The sequence below is a fragment of the Miscanthus floridulus genome, unplaced genomic scaffold (genome assembly GCF_019320115.1).
Source record: "Miscanthus floridulus cultivar M001 unplaced genomic scaffold, ASM1932011v1 fs_570_3_4, whole genome shotgun sequence".
In the NCBI taxonomy this organism is placed as follows: Eukaryota; Viridiplantae; Streptophyta; class Magnoliopsida; order Poales; family Poaceae; genus Miscanthus; species Miscanthus floridulus.
The window spans coordinates 50,673-77,490 of NW_027096954.1; the positions used below are offsets into that span (position 1 = coordinate 50,673).

General features: G+C 49.6%; 2 protein-coding genes across 2 annotated transcripts; one reads left to right on the forward strand and one right to left on the reverse strand.

Annotated features, from left to right (window-relative positions):
• The first annotated feature begins 15,553 nt into the window (after positions 1-15,553).
• Positions 15,554-23,532, forward strand: LOC136532296 (uncharacterized). Its single transcript, XM_066524907.1, has 4 exons — positions 15,554-15,691; positions 21,751-21,952; positions 22,492-22,557; positions 23,122-23,532. The coding sequence occupies exons 1-4, from the start codon at positions 15,554-15,556 to the stop codon at positions 23,271-23,273; spliced, it is 558 nt and encodes a 185-aa protein (XP_066381004.1). The 3' UTR covers positions 23,274-23,532.
• Positions 23,533-25,794: 2,262 nt separating this feature from the next.
• Positions 25,795-26,616, reverse strand: LOC136532295 (uncharacterized). Its single transcript, XM_066524906.1, has one exon. The coding sequence runs from the start codon at positions 26,611-26,613 to the stop codon at positions 25,795-25,797; it is 819 nt and encodes a 272-aa protein (XP_066381003.1). The 5' UTR covers positions 26,614-26,616.
• Positions 26,617-26,818: the final 202 nt, after the last annotated feature.

The window sequence follows — 26,818 nt, forward strand, 5'->3', positions numbered from 1 at the left end:
TGTGATCGGACGCTACACAGTGAAAGTGATCGGACGCGCAGGGCCTGCGTCCGATCAGAGGATGACATACGCTGACGCAAGCAGTTGAGCGAGGCAGTGAAGACCGGACTCACCGACACATCCAGTCATGCGTGACCTGACGCGTCCAGTCGGCAAAAATTGCCTCTAGATGCTTATTCGAAGTGATCTGATGCTGGGAAGCCACAGGGAAGGGCACGTCCGGTCAGTGCTTGGTGGTGCGGGCGCGCGCGCGGGCTAGCACGGCATCGGCATGTCCGATCATCACTAAGTGTTGCGCGCGTGGAAAACTAGCCGTTGGGGATGAACGGCACCGTTTGAATCTCATGGATGTGTGGTAGCAAATCAACGACCGCTGAAGGTGGTGCGTCCGGTCACATTGAACGGCGCATCCGGTCGTGTCGATCTTTGCCCAAACAGAGAGCCAACAGCTCTATTTCATGGGGGCTTCTATTTAAACCCCATGGCCGGCTCTTGCTCACTCTCTTGGCCATTTACATTGACATAGCAACCTTGTGAGCTTAGCCAAAGCCCTCCCACTCATCTCCATCATTGATGCATCATCTTTATTAGATTGGGAGTGAATCCAAGTGCATTGCTTGAGTGATTGCATCTAGAGGCACTTGGTGATTGCGTTTCACTATGGATTTCGCTTGTTACTCTTGGTGGTTGCCGTCACCTAGACGGCTTGGTGCAGCAAGGATCGTTGAGCGGAGGAAGGTGCTTGTCTCTGGCTCCGATCGTGTGATTGTGAGGGGTTCTTGACCTATCTCCGGCGGAGAGCCAAAAGGTACTTTAGTGGATTGCTCGTGGCTTGTGTGATCCTCATCTTGTGTTGGTTGTGCGGCACCCGATTGCGGGTTAGGCGTGTGATGCCTATTAGCGCGTGAACTTCCAAGTGAGTGAATCACCACAACGGGGACTAGCTTGTCGGCAAGCAAGTGAACCTCGATGAAAATTCTTGTGTCATCATTGTCTCTGAGGATTTCATTGTGGTTGATTGATTGTCTCTTGCTACGGCAGTATAACTTCACTACATTGCTCTTGTACTTACTTTCCTAGTGTAGCTAAGCATTTTAGTGTAATTAGTTTTGAGAGCTAGCTTTTATCGGATCTAGTGGTTAGTGAGGCTCTTTAGTTAGTCTTTGAGAGTTCACTGACTTAGTGGTAGTGACATAGCCCTTTGTCTGCTTAGAGACTATAGTAACTAGAATTGTGATAGGTGGCTTGCATTTTTAGTAGGTTAGTGCAAGAATTGCTTCGCCTCATATTTATCTAACCACATTGTTAGACTTGTTGTAGAAATTTTTATAGGCTATTCAACCCCCTCTAGCCATTAGGACATTTCATCCTCCCAACGCGACTTGTCCGGTTTCTTTAGTTTCAACCACGAGAAGACTCTGTTTTGTGAGAGAGAAATCGTTTCTATGTTTTGTAATCTCTACATTAATTCTGTTATCACCTCAACAAATTACTTAGTTTTCAAGGTAATTAAAATAGATAGAAACTACCATTAATACTTCAATTAGAGTGCCCTTAGTAGAATTCATGATCCACTCGGGTCCACTAACATGCAAGTTGGACCGCCAAGTTCGACAACATCAGTGCGCCCCTGGATTCGCCTTTGTTGCTAGCTTACGATTCTAGCTCGGCTCATGTTGCTAAGAGACTTTGCTGACAACAAGATATGTAGGAATGTAGTGTGTGTTTGGTACTGCTTCACCTCAAGTTTTTCAACCAAACAGGTGCAGCTCAACAAACTCTGCTCAATAAAAAATAGGTGGAGTTATGAGAGCAACTAAAGGAGTGTTCTAGAAACTTTAGCTTTTTATGAAGCTGCTCTATAGTAGAGTTTATGGAGCAGTCACAAACAATCTCTGTAATTGGTTGTAGAGTCCATTATGACTTCTACATGAAGTATATATATATGTGCTAGTATCTTCAATACAAAAAGGCATGTGATACTGCAATAGATCAAACAAGTGGGAATGTGTTTGTTTCCTATACTATATGGAAGCTATGAAAAAATTGTTACACTTAGACCTTTGTTTGGACGTTGCCGGATTCATCCCAATTCACATGTATTGAGGTCCACTCTAATCCACATAACACACGTGGATCGATATAAATCCGACTACATCTAAACAAAGCTTAATTTGCTATAGCTATTTTATATCATGATTATGACAGACTAGCTTGGATCCTTGCAAGTCTCTGGTAACTTTCATTCATGATTATGACAGACTAAATTCTTTAGGGAAACAATTTGGTGCCAACGAATGCGAAAGAAAAGGTTGGTAGGTCGTTTCTTAGAAAAGGGTCAATAGGAGTGCTATGCACCGTTCATGTGTCTACGGACGTACGCCATGTAACTGGATGGGAATGGGAGGGTCCCCGCGCACGTGCAAAAAGAAACCCGAACCGCATCCGCGAGACAAAGAGGATCCGCATCCGCCCGGCAAACTTCTCATCGGCGTTGTTGCTCCATTGCACAGCATACAACTATACAAGCCATGGCCCAATGCCATTGGACCTCCCGACAACAAGTTCAAGATCATTTCTCGTCTCGTCTTAGCATCCTCAGTCCTACAGTTGCACTAGCATCCAGATGAGAAAACGAAAAAGTCTCAAAAAAAATGAGAAAACGAATATCAGGTGAGAGAGATGGAAAAAGAAAAAAAACAAATGAAAAATAAATCATTGCGGTAATCCGAGAATTTAACTCGGAACCTTGCACGGTCACAACCTAGTTACTCCATCCTAAAATATCGGCCGTTTTTGTTTTTTGAGAAATAACTTTGATAAAATATATATTTAAAAAATATTAATGTTTATGGTACATAATTGATATCATTGAAAAGATTTTTGAATTTAGTTTTTCAATAAATTTATTTAGAGATATAAATATTATATGTATTTTTTATCAATTGAATTAAACTTGTGGTACGAAAATCAAAAGCGACGGATAATTTCTGACGGAGGGAGTAACCGATAATCACACCGCTACACCAAATGTCCACACAATTTTAACTTTCGCAGTATGTTCTATACATTGGATATAACACTCGACGACAAGCTCAACCGAGGTCTGCTAGAAATCGGAATCCGTTCGCCTTGGCCGCCGTGCAGCCGTGCTACATGTCACCATGTGTTCGTCGAAGCACCCAGCCTGTCGATGTGACCCCCACCTGGGCAAACGAACCTCTATGTTACTATTAGGGATGAAAACGGATATGATACGGACGGATATCACCGATATTACATTTGTTTTTATATTTTTGTCTGGATTCGGATTCGAATATGGATAGTGTCAACTATGTTGGATAGGATACGATTGGATATCGACATCATAAATATGCGATTTGAGTATTCGGATGCGGATACGGTATCGGATGTTGAATATCCGGACTCGGATAGATCTCAACCCCTCTAAACGGGTTTGGTTTCGAATATGGTCGGAAAATATCCGTACCGTTTTTATCCCTAGTTACTATGTATGGTCCATTCCAGATTGAAATCACGGTGAACTGAAGATGAGAAAATTCCTTATTTGACTTCAACAAAACTGGTTCTTTCCAATTTTGCGCTTAAACTATAAATCTTCCTTATGTAGCAGCTCTTCAAAAAAATTTCCCAGACGGACACTACCGTTAGTTTGCCATATAATGGTGTTAAGTTTTATTGTGAAAAAACATTTTTGCCCCTACAAGTGTTTTAGCATTATTTGTGCCAATTTTTTTCAGGGCACTTGAACAACGAGCATGTTAATTTTTTTTTTTTTTTTTTGCCCCTACAAGTGTTTTCTTTGTGATTTTTTTCTGGACACTTGAAGTAGTGCTCTATTTTCTACGTCATTTTTATTATTAAAGTGGTTGTTAATACTTACTTTTCATTTTCTTGTATTTCTGGGCAGGCCGGGAGCACACGGGTACCGTGGGCGCTGGGGCCGCGTAGGGGCTGCTCCTTTGTGTTTGGGCAGATGGGGGTGGGTACCGGACTGCGTACCGGGGCTGCGCCGACCAAGCCAGCCACTGCGCCGCCGCCCTCCGTGGATTGTTTCTTCTATGTATTCAGACATGGGCATTTTAGTCTTTTTGCATGTGGTCCCACGTGACAGCTCGTAGAAGAGGATGTCCACGTGAACGGTAGTGTCAGTTATGGAACAAAAGTCTCAAGAATGGACAAATAGGAAAGATTTAAAGTTTAGGTGCTAAATTAGAAAGAACAATTTTCACGTTAAAGATAGTCGGAAACACAGAGAACATCATAGGATTATCCGCAGACCCTACCCGTTCCTGCATCAGGGAAGAAGCTCCTGTCCTATGTGCAGCTCAATCCAGCATGTAGCATAGTGTGTTCAAAGTGGCTGAACAACTAAAGCCTGGTTTATAAAGTTTTTGGGTGTCACATGGGTGTCGTCTGTGGTGTTCGGATACTAATAAAAAAACATATTACAGAATCCATCAGTAACCCACGAGACGAATTTATTAAGCCTAATTAATCCGTTATTAGCACATATGTGTACTGTGGCACCGCATTGTCAAATAGACTAATTACGTTTAAAAGATTCGTCTCGTAAATTAGTCATAACTGTGCAATTAGTTATTTTTTTTAATCTATATTTAATACTCCATATATGTGTCCAAAACATTCGATGAGATAGGGAATAAACTTTAGGAGAAAAGCCTAACGCTACTGTAGATTCATCCTTACACTCTTTTTGGCGACATCAAACTGAACGATGAACACGAGGATCTTAATGATAACAGGACAGGTACATACATGTATATACCCAGAAAATTCAAGTGGACACGGGGGAACAAACGCGCACACACACAGGAAACGGTAGCGCAACACACACCAGACAAGTGCTGACAAACGGACCAGAGCAAACGCCGCACCCGCACGCACGGGATAGGCTTGGCCTCTGGCCTTTGGCCTTTGCTGCCGACGTCGAGCTTGTACTTCGCCTTCACCAATCACCATCACCTCGCGCTTGATCCCGACAACCGAGGTACGCGAAGGCCTCGATCGCGGACGCACCACCAAGCACTGCAGCATGCATGTCCTCCCTCCCCAGAATGTCCAGAGGTAGGCACTGTGGGACTTGACGATGGTGGTGGAAAAACATTTCTCCTGTGCCCGCCGTGACCGGTCACGCCGCCCGATGAGCAAGGCTGGCAAGCGCAAGACAGCACAGGCATCATCGAAGAGCACATGTCATCCCTTCCGACCACGCATCGGCTAGCACTAGCAGTCAAAGCAGACTTCAAACCAGCAGCGCCACTTTCTAGCTTCTACCCACTTTGGGCCTGATTAATTTTAATTGGATGGTGCTAGCGGGCGGGAAGGTGCTCGCGGGCCTCGTCCACGGCGCCGAGGTGCTCGCGGACCAGCGGCCTGTTTGTTGGTGGGCTCGTTTCATTGCTGGTTCGTGAAGAAGTACTGCTGGTTGATTTGTATGAGAGAAAAATATTATTCTGACTGAAAATTTACAATTGTTTACGACAAGCCACGGCCAAACGAACAGGCTGCAGGACGTCAAGGAGGACCTCGGCGTCGATTGCGACGGTTCTGCACCGCGGGGAGCGTGGATCCAGTTCAAGGAGAAGACGGTGACCGCCCTGCTGCTACTGAAAATCCGCAAGCTCCGTGATGCAATAGTTGGTGCCAAAGGTCGTGCTGTCAGTGGATGAGTCGGCGAACTCTGGGAGTTCATCTTGAGCGCGAAAGGTCTGTTGGGTCTGATGCCCGATTGAGGATTTTGTCTCTGTTTGGTTTTCGCAGTCCATTTCTGATTTCCAAAATTTTGTGAGGTTTAGGGGGGGGCAGTTTCTAAAAATCTTCTGACATCATTGTTGCCGATTGGCCCTGTTCGCTTCTCTTATAATCCGTCTTTTTCAGCTTGTTTTTTTAGCCGGAACAGTATTTCTCTCTCACAACAAATCAGCCGGAACAATATTTTTGCTTGTTTTTTCAGCGAAGCGAACAGGACAATGTGACAAACCCTTTCTGAGATACAGTATTGTGGAATGAATTCTTGGCCTATTTGGCATTATGAGATTGTGAAGTTTGGGGTCCTTTTGCTCCCAGGTCTGGCCAAACTTCAGAAATGATCCGTACCATGTTGAATCATTTGAAAATCTGACCAAACTTGTCACCACTCAGCCTGTTCGCTGGTTGGTTTCTGGGCTGATAACCCCGGCGGGTGCTGGTTTGTTGTGAGAGAAAAATATTGTTGGCTGGCTGACAAGCCCTGGCTGAAACCAACAAACGAACAGGCTAAGTATAGTCAAATTTCATTTCGCTAGGGTTTTGGCCTTTAGGTGGTGACTCGGATCCATTGCAGCGCAGAGATTACACATTGCATTGCAGCAGTTCTTTCCTTGTGTTGTCGCCCCTTTTCCCATTTTGGAGTGCCGTTGTCGGTGTACAAACTACCTGGGCCTGTTCACTCGAACTTATCAGTCGGTTTATCAACTAGAATCTATAGTATTTGTCGGGTTCATAAACCTGTGCACTGCCAAGGCTCAACCCAAGAGTCTAAAAAACAACAGGGTAAAGGGACGGCCCAGCAGCCGACCGGAAGGTCTGGCCCAAGAAGAGCGACACCCGCTCGTCAACTTCTTCGGCCCACCTATCCGACCGGAGCACTCGCTCCAGGCTCCAGCCGCCTCCGAACGGCCTCTCCGATCGGAAGGTCTGCCCCGAGCCCTACTTCTGACTCCGACCCCGTGTCTCTCCGACCCGGGTACGTAAGAACACTGCTTCCAACTCCGACCCCACGTCTCCGACCGGAGACCCCGTAGGAAGCCTGTTTACCGCTCTTCTCCGACTGACGCGGCCAGGGCCGACTGGAGCCATCCGACCGGGGACGCCCGCTCGGAAGGAACCAGGGGCGAACGGAGAAAGCAGTGCACAAACTCAAACCACGATACCGGGACCATACCTTGTACGCCTGCGGGAGCAGTGCTTCACAACCACCCTGACACAAATAGTATTGTAGGCGCCGACATTTGTGTCTACAGTATTGTAGGCGCCATTGAGCTCCCATACGGCAAAAGCCCCCATGCCTCTAGGCATCAATAGTGGGCGCCAAGGGTTCACCATACCTGGTACTCGTAGTAAGGGCTCCTCAAGTAACAATAGTATTTTGTAGGTACCGACATCCACCCTTCCTGAAGAAGCCAACGCAACCTCCCATGTGCACCTGACATTCTACAATGACATCAACAGTATTGTGGGCGCCTACTATCATCGCTACCCTCGTCGGCGTGGGCAACAAGGCATAGAAACATCCGTACTCTCTCCCTCTGACCTGTAAAGCCATCCCCTTTATCTATAAAAGGGGATGCGCTCCCTCCAACGAAGAGGAGGTCGACTTCTTCAAGTTCATACTCACTAGATCGATAGCTCACGACCCCTCAAGCACACGCTTGGACTTCTAGTTCATAGCGAAGTTCTAGTCGCCCTCGGCCCTTCCGGTCGGACCCGACCGGGCCTCTTGAACACCCCTCCCTTCTCCTTCTCGTTTGTAACCCCACTACAGACTTCGAGCACCTGGGCTCAGGAATAAAGTCACCGACCGACCCAAACTAGACGTAGGGCACGTTGCCTGAACCAGTATAAATCATGTGTCATTGAGTGCTAGGCCACATCCGATCACAACGTATAGCAAAACTATAAATATTTACTAGTTGGTCACTTTCTGTACCGCCAGAGGGCACAGCCTCCGACTGGACCACCGCTAGCTCCCACGCCGCCACCGCCAGCTCCCGCGGCGACACCAGCGGTTCCGCCACGGTATCCGCCTCGTCGTCAGACGGGATCTCCACCACCTCGTTCGCATGGGACGCCACCGGGTGTCCCAACTCCGTCCCGACCACGCTTCCCTCCGACGCCTTCGGCTCCGATGGCAAGGATAGGTCGTGCAGCCCTCCACCCGGCGAGGTAGGGAGCTCGCCCCCCCCCCTCGTCTCCTCCACCGCGACCGATGGAGGAGGGGCCACGAGAGTTACATCTGACGTAACCTCTGCCATTGGCACCGGGATCACCGCCAACAATGTTGCCGCCGCTGTCATGTTATCAGCAGCCGCCCCGGGGAGCACCACCCCCGGGAGGGAAGGCTTCACCGCTGCCACCCTGCTGCCCCCTTCGCTCACCGCAACACGCTGCAGAGTGGGCCTCCAAGCCTCCCGCATGGGGGTCGGGGCGATGCTCAACCCCGGCATCCCCCGGCCACTGACAAAAATCACGGGTAAGCCACACTCCAAAAAAGACTCAACCACCAAAAGTCGAAGAAGCAACAAAAGGAAACATACCGGGTCACGAGCGGCACGACTCTGAAGGCAGGCTCCAACGACGACAGGCCCATAGGACAAGGACCGCTCCCAGGCTGCGACCCACGCCCCCTCACTTTAGATGGGGTCGGAGTCATCCCAACCGGCCCCTGCCCGGCCTGCAGGTTGCTACAACCTCCGGCTCGGGGCTCCCTGACCGAAGCAGCGAGCGGGGCGTCCCCCAACTACGAGTCGCGCGTCGACCGAGCGCCAGTCTGCCCCCTCAAACCGCCCGGACTGCTCGACCGCACCCACGGTAGGCGGGGCCTCCTTTGGCTGCAAATCCGGTGTTGGCACCGGCCCCGTCGCCGCACAAGCGTTGGTCCACTCCTCGGACCGTCCGGCTCCCCCAGCCACATCCGCCACAGGCGACAACGGGACCAGCGACACCACCGAGAGGCGCGGTGACCGCATCTGCTTCGCCGCTCGCTCGCCAACGGCGCCCGCGCTCACCGCACGCTTCCTCGACGCAGGAACCTCCGCACACCGCGCGGCCTCCTGCTCCTCACCAGTGAACTTCACCGCAGGGTCACAACGCACCGCCGAGGTCACAACGACCTCCTGACTCTCCTCCTCGTCGGAGAAGACCATGTCATCCACATCCATAGGATCGTCCGACATGAGTTCCGACTCGACGTCGGTCCTATGTTCCCTGGCCCTCACGCGCCGGGCGACCTCCTGCTTCTTCTCTTCCTTCCACTGAACCTCCTTGGTTCTTTTCTTCTTTTGGGCGTCTGCCGCCTCCTTCTGGGCGGCCTACCGGGCCCAGCCCGCCGGTCCCTTGGGAAGGTGTGGCCGGGACTTGTACCTCCCAAGCCCCTACGGAACGAATGAACCGAAATAAAAAAAAAGGGGGGCAGAGAAAGAGCACGAACAAAATAAGGGAGTGTGCCAGCATGGGCACGATCGAGGCATTGAACGGTATGGGTTTTCCCACCACTGTTTCTCTAGGCCTCAGCTGCAGCACTTGGCCGATGTGACTCCAGATCTCGTCGTCCGACAGCTCCTCTGGCGACGCGTGGTCTGGGTCCGACCGGCCGCCATATGTCCACATCGAGTGCGTCCTCTCCGCCAATGGCGCAACTGGTGGCGGTAAAGGGTGTGGAACACCCGCACCCCATCGAGGTCGCCCCTTACGAGATTCCAGAGCTCCTCCTCGATGGCCTCCACCTTGTGCCTCTCCATGTGGGTGTAGCCCCATGACCAGCTCTTCTGCTTCACCGGCCTCCCGCCGGTAAACGCTGGAAACGGCGCCCCCGCCGGATTCCTAATGTAGAACCACTCCCCATGCCATCCCCGGTTGGAGTCACATGGGGAGTACACGGGATACGAGCCTCCCACACACGGCTTCCTCTACAGGGCAAAGCCTCCGACCGGTGCGATCTCGGTCGAACTCCAGTCTGCCATAGCTCTCCCGGAGAAGAAAAGCCAAAAGAGATCCGCATGCGGCTCCATCCCGAGGAAAGCCTCGTAGACGGTGATGAAACCAGCAAGGTGCAGCACCCCCATCGGATTGAGATGCTGCAGCTCCAGACCCCACTCGTTGAGGAGCCCATGCAGGAACCAGTGCGCGAGGTATCCTAATCCGCGCTCGTGGAAGGTAAGGAAAGAAACCACCTCATCGGGACGAGGTTGCGGGAACTCCTCCCCTCCAAGGACCCTCCAGTGCGCCACCTCCTGCAACGGTAGAAACCCCTTCGCGATGAAAGCCTCCAGCACCGACTTCCTCACGTTAGACGTCCGCCAATTCGACATTTTCGCTCTGGATCGAAAAAAGGTCGGTGAGTTCTTCTCTTCTCCCTCGCTTCCCCCCTTCTTTCCTAGAAACCTCCGTGGCTCTTAGGAATGCTCACGGCAAAAAAGGAAGAGAGAAGGCGGCGACAAATGAAGAACAGGCAAAAGAACGAAACAAAAACCCTCTCCCTGCTCCTATTTAAAGGAAAGGGAACAACGGTTAAGGAAGGACGCGCTGATCGGAGAAGGCAGAACGGCGGAGCAAGAATTTATCTCTCTTTTTCCATTTAATGCAGATGGGACATGCCCTGAGCCGATGAGATGCGTCCCGCTCGATGGAACGGCTCCTGATCGGATGGGACATGGCCTGGCCGTGGCCCACCACTACCACACAACAGGCACAGGAACCGAAGCGCCACCACCAAAAACAAAATCTCCACCAGAAGAGACCATCGGACCTCCCTGAGTCGATCAAATCACCTAGGAGGGACACCAGGCGACAGGTAAGGAGCAAAGGGACGCCTCATGTAGGCCATGCCAACTCCGTCTCGAATGACGAGCATGGGTCCCGGTCGGACATTTTCGACTGAAGCTCTCCGAGCCCTGCCACTCCAGTCGTCAAGGTAAACATTACCAAAACCCCCTCTATTTCTTTACAAATCATTCATACATCCATATTCGCATTCATCTCATACGGCTAAACCCCCCGGACGGTTAGGGCATGAACCGCCCGAGGGCTCGGGAACTAAGCATCGCACGTGCAGCGAAATGCACCACAACGCTCCATGTTGCATCACGAAGCGGTGGTTTGCCTCATTCGACATGAGCAACCAAACAGAGCTAGGGGAGAAAACCATAGATGAGCACCGTGCGGCCCTAGCCCGGTCCAACAGACTGGGTCACCTCAACCTTCTCGTTCGATCCTGAACCTCTCGCTAGGCCCATAGAATCTCCATCGAAGGGGAGGCCGTTAGGCCACCCGGGTCGGTCTCCGGAACGACCTAGGCATCTATCGGGTTGCAGGTAAAGGAGTAGTGGAATGTCACAAGAGGGCTATGCCGATCGCGTCACGAATGATGGATCCGAATTCCACTCGATCACACCCGTTAGCGAGCTCACCGAGCTAGTCTTCAAGCCCGAGCGATCGGGACAGGCGACGAAACTCAGCCCCTTCGGTTGTGAGGAACCGGATGGGGTAACGCACAATACTCACATCGACCCCCATGAAGGCCCGATAGGGCTCGGGGGCTCAAGAAAAACGCCAAGGACAGCAACCTCGAACTCGCCAGATCAATGACTATGACTCGCCCGGTCCCATGGCGCGCACCGACGCCAGGATCCATGAGCACCGCCTTGTTCAATCTTTAACTTAACTAACAACATCTTCGTAACGGCTTCACTTTTGACTGCGCTCTAAAGAAATCTTGGGACCGCGACCCCAAACTCACGTCGACAGGATTGGCGACATCCGGCTATGGCTCTTGGGACTGCGACCCCGAACTTGCGTCGATAGGATCGGCGACATCCGGCTACGGCTCTTGGGACTGCGACCCCAAACTCGCGTCGACAGGATCGGCGACATTCGGCTACGGCTCTTGGGACCACGACTCCGAACTCGCGTAACGGCTTCACTAACTGAAACTAACAAAAACTAACTCTCTTGATCCACGGCGCGCACCGACGCCTGGGTCTACTCGCGACTCCACCTTGCTCGATCCCACGGCGTGCACCGACGCCTGGGTCTACTCGCGACTCCGCCTCCCCCGATCCCACGGCACGCATCGACGCCAAAGATCAGTGAGCTCTATCGCATCCAAACTAAGCTGTCTCCATTCACGGCGCGCACCGAAGCCAAGTTGTCTTAAACTAAACTTTCTCGCCCGATCCCCGGAGCACACCGACGACGGGATCAGTAAGTTCTGTCTCAATCCAATCCTCGTTCCTAAAAATGCCTCAGCTGCACAACGACGCCGTGGTTAAACAAAAATCTGTCTCAGACTAAAAACACGCACACACGCCCCAAACACCCCCAGACGGTTCTGCCCAAACCGCCCAGGGCTCGGGGGCTACATCCACGGGTGCGCTCACGCGCACCCGCCGAACAAAAAACCTCCCCTGCTGGCAACGCAAACCCCCCCCGGCCGGTTCTGCCCGAACCGCCCGGGGGCTCGGGGGCTACACCCACGGGTGCGCTCGCGCGCACCCGCCGGCAAGACAAAAAAAATCCCCCGAACGATTCTACCCGAATCGCCCAGGGGCTTAGGGGCTCCTGTCGGGTTCATAAACCCGGGGTCCCTCGGGGACCGACTTTCACACCAAGGCCCAACCCAAGAGTCTAAAAAACAACAGGGCAAAGGGACGGCCCAGCAGCCAACTGGAAGGTGTGGCCCGAGAAGAGCGACACCCGCTCGTCAACTTCTTCAGCCCACCTATCCGACCGGAGCACTCGCTCTAGGCTCTAGCCGTCTCCGAACGGCCTCTCCGATCGGAAGGCCTGCCCCGAGCCCTACTTCTGACTCCGACCTCGTGTCTCTCCGACCCGGGTACGTAAGAACACTGCTTCCAACTCCGACCCCGCATCTCCGACTGGGGACCCCGTAGGAAGCCTGTTTACCGCTCTTCTCCGACTGACGCAGCCAGGGCCGACTGGGGCCATTCGACCGAGGACGCCCGCTCGGAAGGAACTAGGGTCGAACGGAGAAAGCAGTGCACAAAGTCAAACCACGATACCGGGACCATACCCTGTACGCCTGCGGGAGCAGTGCTTCACAACCACTCTGACACAAACAGTATTGTAGGCGCCGACATTTGTGTCTATAGTATTGTAGGCGCCATTGAGCTCCCATACGGCAAAAAGCCCCCCATACCTCTAGGCATCAATAGTGGGCGCCAGGGGTTCACCATACCTGGTACTCGTGGTAAGGGCTCCTCACGTAACAATAGTATTTTGCAGGTACCGACATCCACCCTTCCTGAAGAAGCCAACGCAACCTCCCATGTGCACCTGACATTCTACAGTAACATCAACAGTATTGTGGGCGCCTACCATCATCGCTACCCTCATCGACGTGGGCAACAAGGCATAGAAACATCCGTACTCTCTCCCTCTCACCTGTAAAGACATCCTCTTTATCTATAAAAGGGGATTCGCTCCCTCCAACGAAGAGGAGGTCGACTTCTTCAAGTTCATACTCACTAGATCGATAGCTCACGACCCCTCAAGCACACGCTTGGACTTCTAGTTCATAGCGGAGTTCCGGTCGTCATCGGCCCTTCCGGTCGGACCCGACTGGGCCTCTTGAACACCCCTTCTTTCTCCTTCTCGTTTGTAACCCCACTATACACTTCGAGCACCTGGGCTCAGCAATAAAGTCACCGACCGACCCAAACTGTACATAGGGCATGTTGCCTGAACCAGTATAAATCCCGTGTCATTGAGTGCTAGGCCACCTCCGATCACAACGTACAGTAAAAACTACACATATTTATTAGTTGATCACTTTCTGTACTAACAATATTTTTCTCTTAAAAATAGTTTCAACCAACTTATGAACCAGCTTTAATAGCAGCCGAACAGACGATTGCACGCGAGCAGGCTCCTACGTACCGTACGTCGACGCACAGGCTGCTTGCTTTGACCCTGCCAACGGCCTCCGCTCCGGGTCACCATCACCGCGTCCTCGTCCAGCGGCGGCGTGCCTGATGCATGGCTGTGATGCACGACCAGGGTCAGTCAGGGATAGGTACGTGTACATGAGCAGTACACAAACAGGCTTTAGCCTCGAATCAACATTAATCTCTAACTTTAGCCCTAAATTTTTATTATTTAACCACCCCTTTATTCCTGCGTCCACCACCGGTCGTACTCGTAGTGAACCATATAACCCGACACGATTTACATACCATTCTGGAAGGAAGAAAAAAAGTTGCAAACGCTCGCCCGCTCGGGTCTCGGTGTGGTTGGGTGTATTCTACAGGAAGCTCCATTATCGCGACGCAATAGCTCGCGCTTGCGTGCACCCTTTCGACGTGAACCAGCGGCCTCCCCTGAGCTCATCATCGGCCGTAGTGACGCTGCGGTCCTTCCCGAGCTGTCGCCCGCCATTGCCGTCAAGCGCCGTCGGGCCGTGTGCCCAGCATTCGATTTGGGGGAAGAACAGGGAATGGGGCTGCATAGCAGAATTTTCGAGTGTCTAATTGAAAGAATGTGGTTTTGTATTTTATTAAATACGTGACATTTTGTAAAACGCGTAACTAATTCAATAAAAATCCTAAAATGGTAAATTCAATTTTCTTAGCTTTGTCTTGGTGAATCCCATCTAGGAAAAATATTAAGATGTGTTGTTTGTTTGACACTCTCTGTTGCGCAGACATGTTGCATAATGATATTTGTCTCACTAATAAACTGCTCTGCTCTATGCCTCTCTCGTCAATAGTATGTTGCTGCAGCAAAAGTTTAGGATTACGAGACATAGTATGTGTTCCCAGAAAAATTTACATTGAAATCTAAAGTGGATGGTCAACATAACTCTAATTTGTCTAGACAGCTTAACAACCCCTTTGTACACGAAAAAATATAGTTTGGGTACTGTTCCACATAACTTGAATTGAATAGAAAATAAAGAAAGGGTCATATGCACATTGTTTAACTTGTCCTTGCTATGCATAATGTCTTTTCAGTTATGTTTTTAAGATGTTAGCTTCTCTTTTGATCCGTTCGTTTTTTTAACAATCGTTACCATGCTTCTTTTCTTATCCACAATGCTAGCAAGTTGTGCAGTAATGCCTTTTTTCAGAGCACTTTCCATATCCTGCTACTGATTATGCATTTGTTGTAATACAGACTTAATACAAACTAGCCGCTGCTGCCCGCGCTTCGCTGCGGGTGATGTGCTTGGTATAGGAAAAATCTGGGAAAATATGACTCATATATCTAATATGTTTTCTCATCGCGTTGATATGAAAGGTTTGTTTATTTGGTACATTAAATGAGAAAATATGGGAAGAAAAGGTAACATGGTTTTTTTCATTACAATGTTGTAAACGATCATAGAGGTTGGTTGTCATTACATGGTGCCTATTCTAGGCCAGCAAATCAATGACATGTTAGTGGAAAGAAGTATTTGATGGAGTTGGGCTCAAGCAACTAACACACTTAGATTCAAAGCACAACATTGGTTAGGATTATATTATAGCTGGAAAGAGCAAAAACTACAACACAAGTACGTCTCCTAACGCGAGGGTTTACAAAAGAGTGAATTAGGATCTACTCCCCTTAGGAGAAACTATAACACATTTCGTAAATCTGGAATTACACGAAATATTACATGACGTCGAACACTAAATTACACCGGAATTTGAAGTTACATGGTTAAGAGCAACCTAGTACAATCAAGGCTTACTCCAGAAGTCGGGATAGACGAGGACAATGGAGAAACAACAAGATAATGATTATCCAAAACATGGCGTATGACCAACAGATTCAGAAACAGGAGACTGAGAAGTCAAACATCGTGAACCCTAAGATCAAACTAACCGAGGGTAGACTTGAACTTCTTCGAAAACCAGATCCTTTCTTCTCAGATTACACCATCGCCTCTGTTAGACGAACCTAGTTCCACAATGATGACTGGATCTCGTAGCTCTGCTTTGGATTCGAGAGGGATGGGGATGAAGAAGAAGAGAAAGGACCAAGGGCATCTTATAGTGGCGAACGGAGATGGGGCGCAGCGCACCGGAAGTGGAGACGGCATGGATGGGATACACTGCCGGTTCACGCTGTGGGGATAAAGTCGGCCATAGCGCACTCCCTACGCAAGCGAGCGGAGGGGGGAATAAAGGAGAGGAGAGAGGGTTCGCTCGACGAGGGAGGCGTGCGGGCGACCGTGTCCCCAAAAGAAGAAAGAAGGGAGGGGGGCCGGTACGGGGACGAGGGCGAGGATCAAGAGCAGACCGGAGGCCGAGAAAGGAGAAGCGCACAGTGCACGAGGACGTTGAGTGCGGCACGATGTCGCGGGCATGCGAGGACAGGGTGCTAATGGGCCCGAACCGACGTCGTTCGCGGGGCACGTGGTGACAACGACGCGTCGTGCGTAGCGTGGTCGAGCTAGGCATAGTGCTTGGGACTTGACATCCGCTCAAGCTTTTCTAAGCACTCCCTACTACCCAAGGCTAACTTTTCCTAGGTGTTCTTCTTTCCTTCCCTTCCTTGTCCACAATATGCGCCAACCTTTGTATGAAGTGAGATCGCAACATACATGCTTCCTCCAAAACCACCTCCTCTTGTTTACTTTGAGAGAACACTATTTCATCAACCCGTTGTGGATTTCCCGTTCAAACACCCGAATATTTGTATCAAAAGTGGTATGGCGGTGCAACTTGGTAAATGTACTTGGTAAACAACCTCGATACCAGCGCGTGCTGAGCAGCGTCACCATGTGGCAGCTATTCCACAGGGGCCCTCGGTTTCATCGCGGCACCATAAGCTATTAACTAGGCAACTACTACCAACTTACACGCAATGAAGATGGTGGGGTCATAGACCACAGAATCAGAGGAGTATTGTAAGGGAAGATTCAAACAACAAGGGTTCCTTTCGCAATAAGGGACAAGGACTTCAAATCCAACAATAGATTTGATTTAAAGAGATTCAAGTGTTCTGCTGGGACATCCACAATTAGTCGATACAGTATCCTATGTTTTCCAATCACGGCTGGTCTGCTCGCATCCGAATGGTAATTTCTCTTGTAACCCACTTAACTTCGCCCTCGAAAACCCTAAGCACGTCTAACAAGACTTAAGGTAGATGGACGCAATAACACAGCGAAATAAATAAAATGCATATTCCGAACGTCCTTATGCTGGTACAACATATAGGCACTTACTCTCCCATTCTTGACACATTGTTCACCTTTCCTACGATCGGACTACCCCAACAACTATGGACGAAATACAACGAAAAGATTACAATACTGGTGGACAGCGATGAAATGCACTACTAACTATGGGTATATCATCCCAAGGCAACTAATCTACTTTGGACCACGCATCTTCATTCCCGGGCTCGGCGGATTCTTCTATCACCCTGGCTATGGATCTGCCTCCTCTCTTGGCAACGGCTGAGTGAGAGGAATCAAGGGTTCTACTTCTGACACTTCCGAGGGTGGAGGTGCTGGCGGTACTGCAACACTGATTCTCCTTCTTTCTAGCGGGTGGATAGGGATCCCCTCTACGATCAAGGGATCCTACCGTTCAGTAGCCAGCGTCCTCCGCTTGGCCCTGGTGACAAGGTAGGCCTCTCCCAACTGATAGGCATGTCGATCTTTAGCTTCCTTCAAAGCTTCCGACATGGCAGTCTCTTGACTCTCAACGACTGCCGCATTGGCATGCGCTTCGGCAAGCTGCACCTGGAGCGTCCTAGAGAAGATCTCGGCTTCCTCGGCTCGCCGAAGGCACTTTCTCAGCTCCGAGGCTTGTCGATCATACTGTTCATCTAGAGCAAGCAGGTACGTGGTCAAGTGCACCGTGGTAGGACTATCTTCTTGCGCATTCCGCCCTTGCAAAGCCTCCATGCGAGCCCTCCATGTCCGTCGATTCTTTTCCAAAGGTGGAAAGAACCTCATGGGGGTACGGGCAATGGGCTCTTCATAGATCTGGCAAAGGTACCGCAAGGCTTTGCGGCCACAACCTGGTAGGTGTTGACGAAATGAAACCCGGTTGCGCTCACATTCTAGGCTTCAGTGATGTCGGGGAACTCTTCACTCTTCCCAATGTAGACGATAACTTCACACCGCTCAGTGCCATGCTTTTCATACTCACGGCCCTCATACTCGGGATGATCTTTGACTCTGAGCTTTTGCATGGTGGCATACAGGATCTTGGGAAAACCCTCAGTGTTTAGGTAATAACTACTGACCCAAGCTCCTACCATCGCTGGCGGTGGTTGCAAGGAAGTACTGAGTGAAAAGCTGTCTTAAAAGGAAAAGCTAGGCGAGCTAAAGTGTACCGGGTGGTGGTACCAACAGCTAAGCCAGACCCTGCTTATAAAGGCAGAGCGGTCAGTGGTCCTGGTGCAGTCCACCAAGGTTCCAGCACGAGATCACTATAAATGAATCGACTGATTTTTTGGCGCATTCGAGGCGAGCAATGTCCAAGGCCATTAATGACTAATACGGCTGCAAGACAAGGTTCCGACAAGAGCCAAGAAAAGAGTACGGGGAGACGCGGGTCACGGCAGGCGTGAACCACAGGCGACGCGAAGCACAAAGCCACAGTTTAGCATTAACTCCAGAACAGGAACGAGTCAGGCGTGCACCATACGACACGCGTGACACCTATGGATGGCGTATCTGCAAGCAATACGGGCACTACAATGCACAAACAAGATATGCATGAATGTATGTCCTATACATCCTTCTACTGTTGCCAAACATATAGGGCAACCGTTCTTAGATTTTTGGCACACCGATCTCTCCCTGTAGCTAGTCGATACTATCGGACTATGCTCGGGGTCAGTGTACCTGTAGAGAACTTGATTAAGCCTACCTAAGTCAGCAGAGTGCCATCTATCCTGGATACATGACCATAGTAATAGGGCTACTTATATAACTTCGCATGCAACGTCCTAACTTTTTGAAAAGAATTTGTTGTCAAGTTTTAGTTTAGAAATAGGTTCTGAAGCTTTATTTCCTCATTTATGCCGATGGTGCTACTGGTAGTGTAGGGCACATGAGCGGTGCAAGGAAGGCAGCAGATCTTCGGCCATAGTCCGCAGCGATCGCCCTGATGTTTGCCATGGTGAGGTGGACATGGAGGTGCTAAGGGATGATGGGATGTTGCACGGCTGGGAAGTTGAACCTGCACTGGCTAGGGAGCCGTATTAATGGCGACCAACCCCAACCACCGACCACCTCAGGAGCAACGTGCACGCAACTCAAGTCATCTCTTAGATGCATGGATGCATGTGTAAGTACAAATGTTCCTACATGGTCGGTGAATTATTTTTATCTGATGGTAAGGAGGAGAGGCATTAAATGTGTCCACTTGCCCGACTTGTTTTTATGTGATGGTAGCATGGAGGGGAGGCATTAAATGTGTCCACCTGCTTTTGACCCACCCTGCGTAGGTGAAGATGTCCAATGCTTTCAAATTTACTGAGTGAATTTCTGGATAGCTTAGGGAGGCTCTCGCCATCTTGTTTTATATACTTTGCACGTTCAGTCTATTGCACTCCTCGTATAAATTCTCCGGGGACCACCATTTATTGCTTCATCTTTACCGTGCTTTTTTTGGCGGGTCTTTACCGTGCTTTTAGTGAACTATAAAACTTTATTCGTGGACAATTTTGAGTGTTAACACTTAAGTACTCTCTCCATCCTAAAATGAATATAATTCTCACTTTTCAATATGTCAAACAATTTTAAATTTAATCAATGAGATAGATGGTGTGGTTTTAAAGACGTAGCCAGAGATAACGTGATGTGAACCTCAGGAATTACCTTCTACTTTGTCAGGACCATACAAAATCTTACAGACACGGTTTACACTTCCAAGGCGTTGAAAAAGTTAGTTTAAATTTGGTCACCTCCATTCTTTTTAGGTTCATACTTTGCTACTTGCAGCCGGGGAGGAGCTGTGCCACTAGTGCTCAGCTTCTCGCCATTAATGGTGTTGCTGTGGCGCCATGGCTGCACATGACGACGGGACGACGCTGCGGGTGGGCGGTGCGGTGTGTAGCGGGCAGGTGGATGCTCGGCATGCATGGCCAGTGGCTCATAGCGTGATGGTCGGCACGATGCGAGTACGAACCGCGTGCATGCTGCTGAGGCCTTTGCTTGTGCCTGCGTGTTAACTTTGCATGGTGCATACAAATGGACGACGGCTAGTTAGCGTGGTTAAAGGTAACAAGGTGCTGCTGGTGCGTGCGTGGTAAATGTGGTGGTTGTCTGTGTGCGTGCTTGCCTTGCTCTATTTGCTACGCATATACGGTTGTGCTGCTCGTGCTGCTGCCATGCATGGAGAAGGGAGAGGGAGGGAAGGTGGGAGGTGGGACCCGCTGTCGTGGCAGCGTGCGAGCTGCCGCAGTCGACGAGGGGCGTCCGGGCGCTGGTAAGCTACGGCGGCGATGGTGGTAGGGTCAGCGCACGCGCCGTTGTCGGGCATCGGGCAACGAAGGACCAAGTCATCAAAACCATTTTATTTCTTGCTCATGTGTCGGTAATTCGACCATCTTAACCATGCCAACGTTCCATTGAAGCACAACCAGCAGACACATTATATATGTCCCGTGGTTGACTGCTTTTATGTTGTGAGCAGGCTACTATTTACTTAGACGTGGAATTGAAACACCATCGAAAACATAATCTAAGAGCAACCACAATATTGCAGAAAAGTAGTCCATAGGCATTAGAATAGTCTACCAGCTAGCTGAAATATTGTAGACTTTGTATGTATCAGTATGTCTTTGGTTACATGACACACGACAGGTAAGTTAATGCACTTATAGAATGTCCCTAGGTACACGTGAATTTTTGAGAGTACTGCCACGGGGTGCCAGCGGGTGTGCTAGTCCTTGTCGCCATAGGCAAGTGTGCTTGCTCAGAATTATGCTAATGATGCTTAGGCTTCAAGCGTTCTGCGGCCAAGTTGCTTGTTAACACAGTAATAGAGTTTGATTAGGAGACACTCCTTCTCATTCAATATGGAATACATGTCATCACAAACGCGCACCACATGTATATATCTGAAGGTGGCAAATAGGGACGGGTACATATGCGAGCTTATACATAGCCAATGTACACACAAACTACTGCAGGGATGAACTACAATAAGGGCTTCTCAAGTGGGGATAGAAAAGCGACTCATCATTCAACGTGGAGGCCGAAAAAATCGACCGACTGGAGTATACGACTCACATAGAAGAGAGAAAAATTAACTCACGTTTCAGGATCGACTCCTCCCGAATAAACAAAGAATTCGGCCCACCTGTAAGAGCCAAAAGCCACAGGCTACATAAAAAAAAGTCATTATGGACCAATATGCATACTGTGTCAGGCACAGCCTGTTCGGTTGGCTGGTTCGTGAAGAAGTACTACTGGCTGGTTTGTGTGAGAGAAAAATACTGTTCCGGCTGAAAATTTACGATCGTTTATGACAAGCCACGGCCAAACGAACAGGCTAATGTTTGTTTGTGTGTGTGCGGGGTGGGGGCCTTCAGAAGTCGGAGTGCATAATGGGAATGGACCAATATGCATACTGTGTCAGCCAATGTTTGTGTGTGTGGGGGGTGGGGGTGGGGGTGGGGGTGGGTGGGGGGGGGGGGGGGGTTCAGAAGTCGGAGTGCTGCTAAGTTTTAACAGTTGTAGCTGGTAGAGTATCCTTACGTGCTCGTGGCTTGGGCTGCCTCTCTTCCTGGACCCTGGGTGCCTAGGAGAGATGGCTTTAACACTACGTTTGCATGGTTTATCATACGTTTCGCAAAACTCTGTAATTTCGTTGCGTTCAGTAATGAAATTTGGTTTCGACCGTGGTGGAAAAAAATTAAGGGAATGGACCAGTGACTCAAATCATTCGTGCTTCTTTATTTATTTGTTTGTTTTTCTGTTTACCTTGCTGCACTAACCAATTTCCTTACCGTGTGAATGATGATTGGTTGAGTCAGGGCGATGAGTATGAGCCTGCTCCTGGCAAGGTGTCTCGGCATCCCCATTTTCACAATGGCATTTGCTGGACTCATGGAAACTTCGTGGCTCGTAAGAAGCGCTCTGGTTGCTTCTCATTCCTGCCTGCTCCACGGACTCTCTTCTTCTTCGAGCTTGCTTATAGAAATGGTTTCAATGGAGTCGTCACTTGCACCGCCTTAGGTATCATCTACTTGTTTCCAGCTTGATGCATTCTCTCTCTTGTTTTTCTTACAGCACACCTATTTCATATGTATTCATTGGAAGATCATTCTCGTTTGCTAGTGTCAAATGTAGAAAAAAAAGGGAAACGCCATAAGATCCTCATTAGAAGGCATGCACGCCATATCCTTACCGCTGAATACCCAAGATTCACCTTTGTGCATATTTTAGGACCCATGTTATCGTAGATCATGAATGATGCATTTGATGACTATGATTTGGAAAGTAACAGTGGCGCAAAGGCATACTCTAAATTTTTAGCCACTTCCATGTGGCCACCACCTCACACGTTGCTGCTGCCCACCTTTCCCTTCCTGCACTTGCGTAGTTTTATCGAGAACAAGAGGAAGTGATACAATTGGGGGCCGTCTTTATAGTTTGTATACGGTGTATTTGCAATTAGAATTGCTGAACAATTATGCTCTGTTTGCACCTTTTTATATAATAAACAAACCTGATTACTGCCTCCGTAGAAATTAATTTCTGTCTCCTGTTTTCAGATGAACTAGTTACTGAAGCCTACAGTGTCTTGGGTTTCCCTCTTTGGTGGTCTGCACGTCGGACTGGCACACGATTGTTCACTGGACTTATTTTTATGTAGAAAAATTATATGGCTCCTTTAGGTAAAATATATATATATATATGTATATTTTTTTTTCTACGAGCATCCTTTACGGAAAATATTGTGTTGCAATGTTTCAGGAAAAATCATGCATGTACCAAAACCTAAGTTAATTGTAGACGCAACAATTCAGTTTGAAATTCATCTTTGATGTTGAGATTCAAAAAACACATGTGTCACTGTCATCACAGGATGAACAGTGCCAGCCTGACTTGTCTGTTTATTTCCTGACACCTGATTTATTGCAACCATATTTAACTTTATATGCGGTACATACATGATTTTTGTGATGATTTTTTTAAAACATTGCAACATAATGGTGCTCGGCTGCACTTCTGCAGCCGCAGCTGTGGTTGTGGCTGCTTGTTTTGCACAGTGCTTATTGAGTGATGCAGCACTGTAGAATAATAACTACCGACCAGAGCAGATATTTTACCCAACAGTGGGTGCCAAATCTGTATTTTTTTAATATATTGCCTGGCTTTCTGCAGTTGATTCCATTTGCAAGACATGCTACTGTCGGCTTGTTTGCGTGTGGACATAACAATGTGGGGAAAGTCTGAAATGTGCTATCGTCGCTCCCATGTGCTGCATCCATACCCAGGAGAATTTGCGTTTGGCTATCATGATCCTTACCACCCCTACTCTGCTGAGTGCTGAGCACTGATACTATCGGTCGCTGTGGATGGGAAACTGGCGTCGTAGCTTACTAAATACTCGTTTTATTTGGCTTGCTGGTTGGAATGACTATGTAAGGAACTTAACGTGATGATCTTTTTCCATGTATTGAGTAACTTGAAGCTACAAATTAACCAAGTTTCTATGTAACTTGGAAAACTGTTTGCATATATGCTTCTGCTGAAAACGTGTGAAAAATGTTAACCTTTTCCACTGCTGCATTTTTTTATTTTATTATTAATCTAGAGGACTTTGCTGATGTGATTTCGGGTCATCTACTGACGATGTAGGCTGCTTGTAAAAGTTGACTTCTTGGAATGCTAAATAGTCTGTTTTGTAATGTCCTACATAATCGAGCAAACAGTGGTCTAAGTGTGCCTTTAGCTTCTAAATCAGATATATAGCTTTTGGCTTTTGAAATCAAACTGTTTATTCCAACTTCTGACTGCACCAGCCAAAAGGGGATGAAACAGATGGATAATTATCACATCTTCACATGTTCTTGCGAGCGTTTATTATAACTTCTGAATGATTTTTGCTAAATTTAGAGCTCAATACCAGTTAGTTTGATAGAGTTGGTAGTGGCCCCGTTCGGCTTACCTTATAATCCGCACTATTTAGCTTATTTTTTTTAGCCAGAAAAATCTTTTTCTCTCACAACAATTCAGCCAGAACAGTGTTTTTCAGCCAATTCAGCCAAGTTTCAGCAAGCCGAACGGGGCCAGTATATAATTTCTGCCAAATTCAGAGTCCAGAGTTCTCTTTAGTTTTTTCTGTTTTGAGTACAAACCACAATGGCATTGCCATGAATTAGTTTCCTGCACAGTAGGTCAGCAGCAGTGTTGTATTCCTTGATCCAAATTAAAATTCTGCCTGTAGCTTTTGTTACACACTTTAATATACATTGTAGCCAAATATATAGTAAAAATTCGTAATTCGAAATGCTAAAACGACTTACAATTCGAAACAGAGCCCTTCAATTCATAACGTGGAACTCAATATATTACTGCATAGATTTTGGTGATTCAACTAAACCAAAGAACTGTGTGCTGCAAAATGAGCTCTTAGTACTCGTGTAGTGTATAAAGAACGAACATGGATCGACTTCGACAGGCCAAGGAAACAACCTAATACATGGAGACTGAAATGATTTGAAGAACTCAACACACGGCGTGGCTGTTGGAACCGGTGGTGACCACCGAGTTCACGATCTTGGAGCTGGCTTACAGCCGGCCCGACTCGTTACGAGCCTGCGCTCCCATAGGTCCCAGGTCCACTGGAGCTGACAACATATACGGCCTTTGGACCTTACTCAACCCAAAAGACTAGCCTGATAGGTGGGGGTTTCTCCCGCCTTATATGTTGTGCTCCCCCACCATCGCTACACGATGTGGGACTAAACCCCAACAATCTCCCCCTTAGTCACACATCGGGGTGTCTCCGCCATATATGACGCTCGAGATTTTTTTATCGGGTTTAGCTTTTCTGACCATGGACGTCTCGGCTCTGATACCAATTGTTGGAACCGGCGGTGACCACCGAGTTCACGATCTTGGAGTTGGCTTACAGCCGGCCCGGCTCGTTACCACGAGCCTGCGCTCCCACAGGTCCCAGGTCCATCGGAGCTACAACATATAAGGCCTTGGGCTTACTCAACCCAAAAGACTAGCCTGATAAGTGAGGGTTCTTCCGCCTTATATGTTATGCTCCCCCACCATCGCTACACGATGTGGGACTAAACCCCAATAATTAGGTGAGGGTTCTCCCGCCTTATATGTTGTGCTCCCCCACCATCGCTACACGATGTGGGACTAAACCCCAACAATCTCCCCCTTAGTCACACATCGGGCTGCCCCCGCCATATGTGACGCTCGAGATTTTTTTATCGGGTTTATCTTTTTCTGACCATGGGCTCATGATACCAATTGTTGGAACCGGTGATGACCATCGAGTTCTCGATCTTGGAGTTGGCTTATAGCCGGCCCGACTCGTTACCACGAGCCTGCGCTCCCACAGGTCCCAGGTCCACCAGAGCTGACAACATATAAGGCCTTTGGGCCTTACTCAACCCAAAAGACTAGCCTGATAGGTGATGGTTCTCCCTGCCTTATATGTTGTGCTCCCCCATCATCGCTACATGATGTGGGACTAAACCCCAAGTGACCACCGAGTTCTCGATCTTAGAGCTGCCTTGCAGCCGGCCTGGCTCGTGACCACGAGCCTACGCTCCCACAAGTCCTAGGTCCACCGGAATGGTTCTCCCTGCCTTATATGTTGTGCTCCCCCACCATCGCTACACGATGTGGGACTAAACCCCAACAGTGGCTATCAAAAAGTCATCAACAACCTATACGAGTAGTAATTAGCAATGGGACGGAAGAGATGAGAAGAGACATGCAGAGCGAGGGGTGAGCATGAAGGATGTGCATGGCAAGCAAGCATATGGTGGTCGCTGGAGACACGCACGCACGCACAACGAGGCATGGTGACGATTCACTCATGGCTAGGTGGTGAACTCGAAGACCTTGCCGATGATCTCGAGTTCGGTGGGGATCTGCCAGACTAAGAGCAGCACGTTGACGGCGTTGAGCGCAATGTGGAGGCTGTGTGCGGTCTCGTCCCCCTTCTGCATCGTCGGGACGAGGGCGGCCGCGGCCGCCCATAGGACGGTGATGGCAGCGCCCGCGAAGAGGTGCGGGCCCGGGAACAGCTTGCCGGTGCGGAACCAGGTGTTGAGCGCGCCGTCGACGGACTCGAGCACGTCGAGGCCGAGCAGGATGGACCCCACATTGAAATGCTGGTCCCGGAACGACCCCTTGATCAGCGCCTTCCATTCCTCGGTGAGCTCCTCGATCTTGATCTCCACCGGCGATTTGGGAGCGGGAGGCGGGGAGGAGTCTGCGCCGGCTCCGACCGCGGAGGGAGTGGCGGCAGGCTTTCGCTCGTTGACCTCGTCCTGGATGGTTCGCACCCGGCACCACTGCCAGCCGAGGTAGGTTGCCCAGAGCATGTATGCGAAGAGCCCGCCCATGGCGAGCGGGTGCAGCAGCGCGAAGCTCTGGCCCTCCAGAATCCCAAACTCGCCGCCCACCGCTAGCGCCTCGTCCGGCGGCAGCGCCAGCAGCGCCGTGACCGCCGCGGCGACGAACACCGGCGCCACCGCCTCCAGGCACAGCAGGGGAGGAGCGGTGACGGTGGTTGGTACTGGTAGTAGATGCGGCCTGTTGCTGTTCTTGGACGTTGGTGGGGGCCCGCCGGTACCGGAGGCGGTGCAGGTCACCAGGAGGAGCCAGGCCCGGACGGGCGTGAGCGGCGCGGCCATGGCGCTGCTGCTGCTTCTTCAATTCACGGTCCAGTCGCTTACTAAGGCTGGGAAGGTCAGAAGCGTGAGTGCATGCAGCCTGTTCGGGAGGCCGTATCGTATCGTGGATTATTTACTGCTGTCTGGTTTGGTGTGAGAGAAAAACACTGTTTTCGGCTAGAAATTTACGATCGTTTACGAGCAAGCGAACAGGCTGACGGGCGCT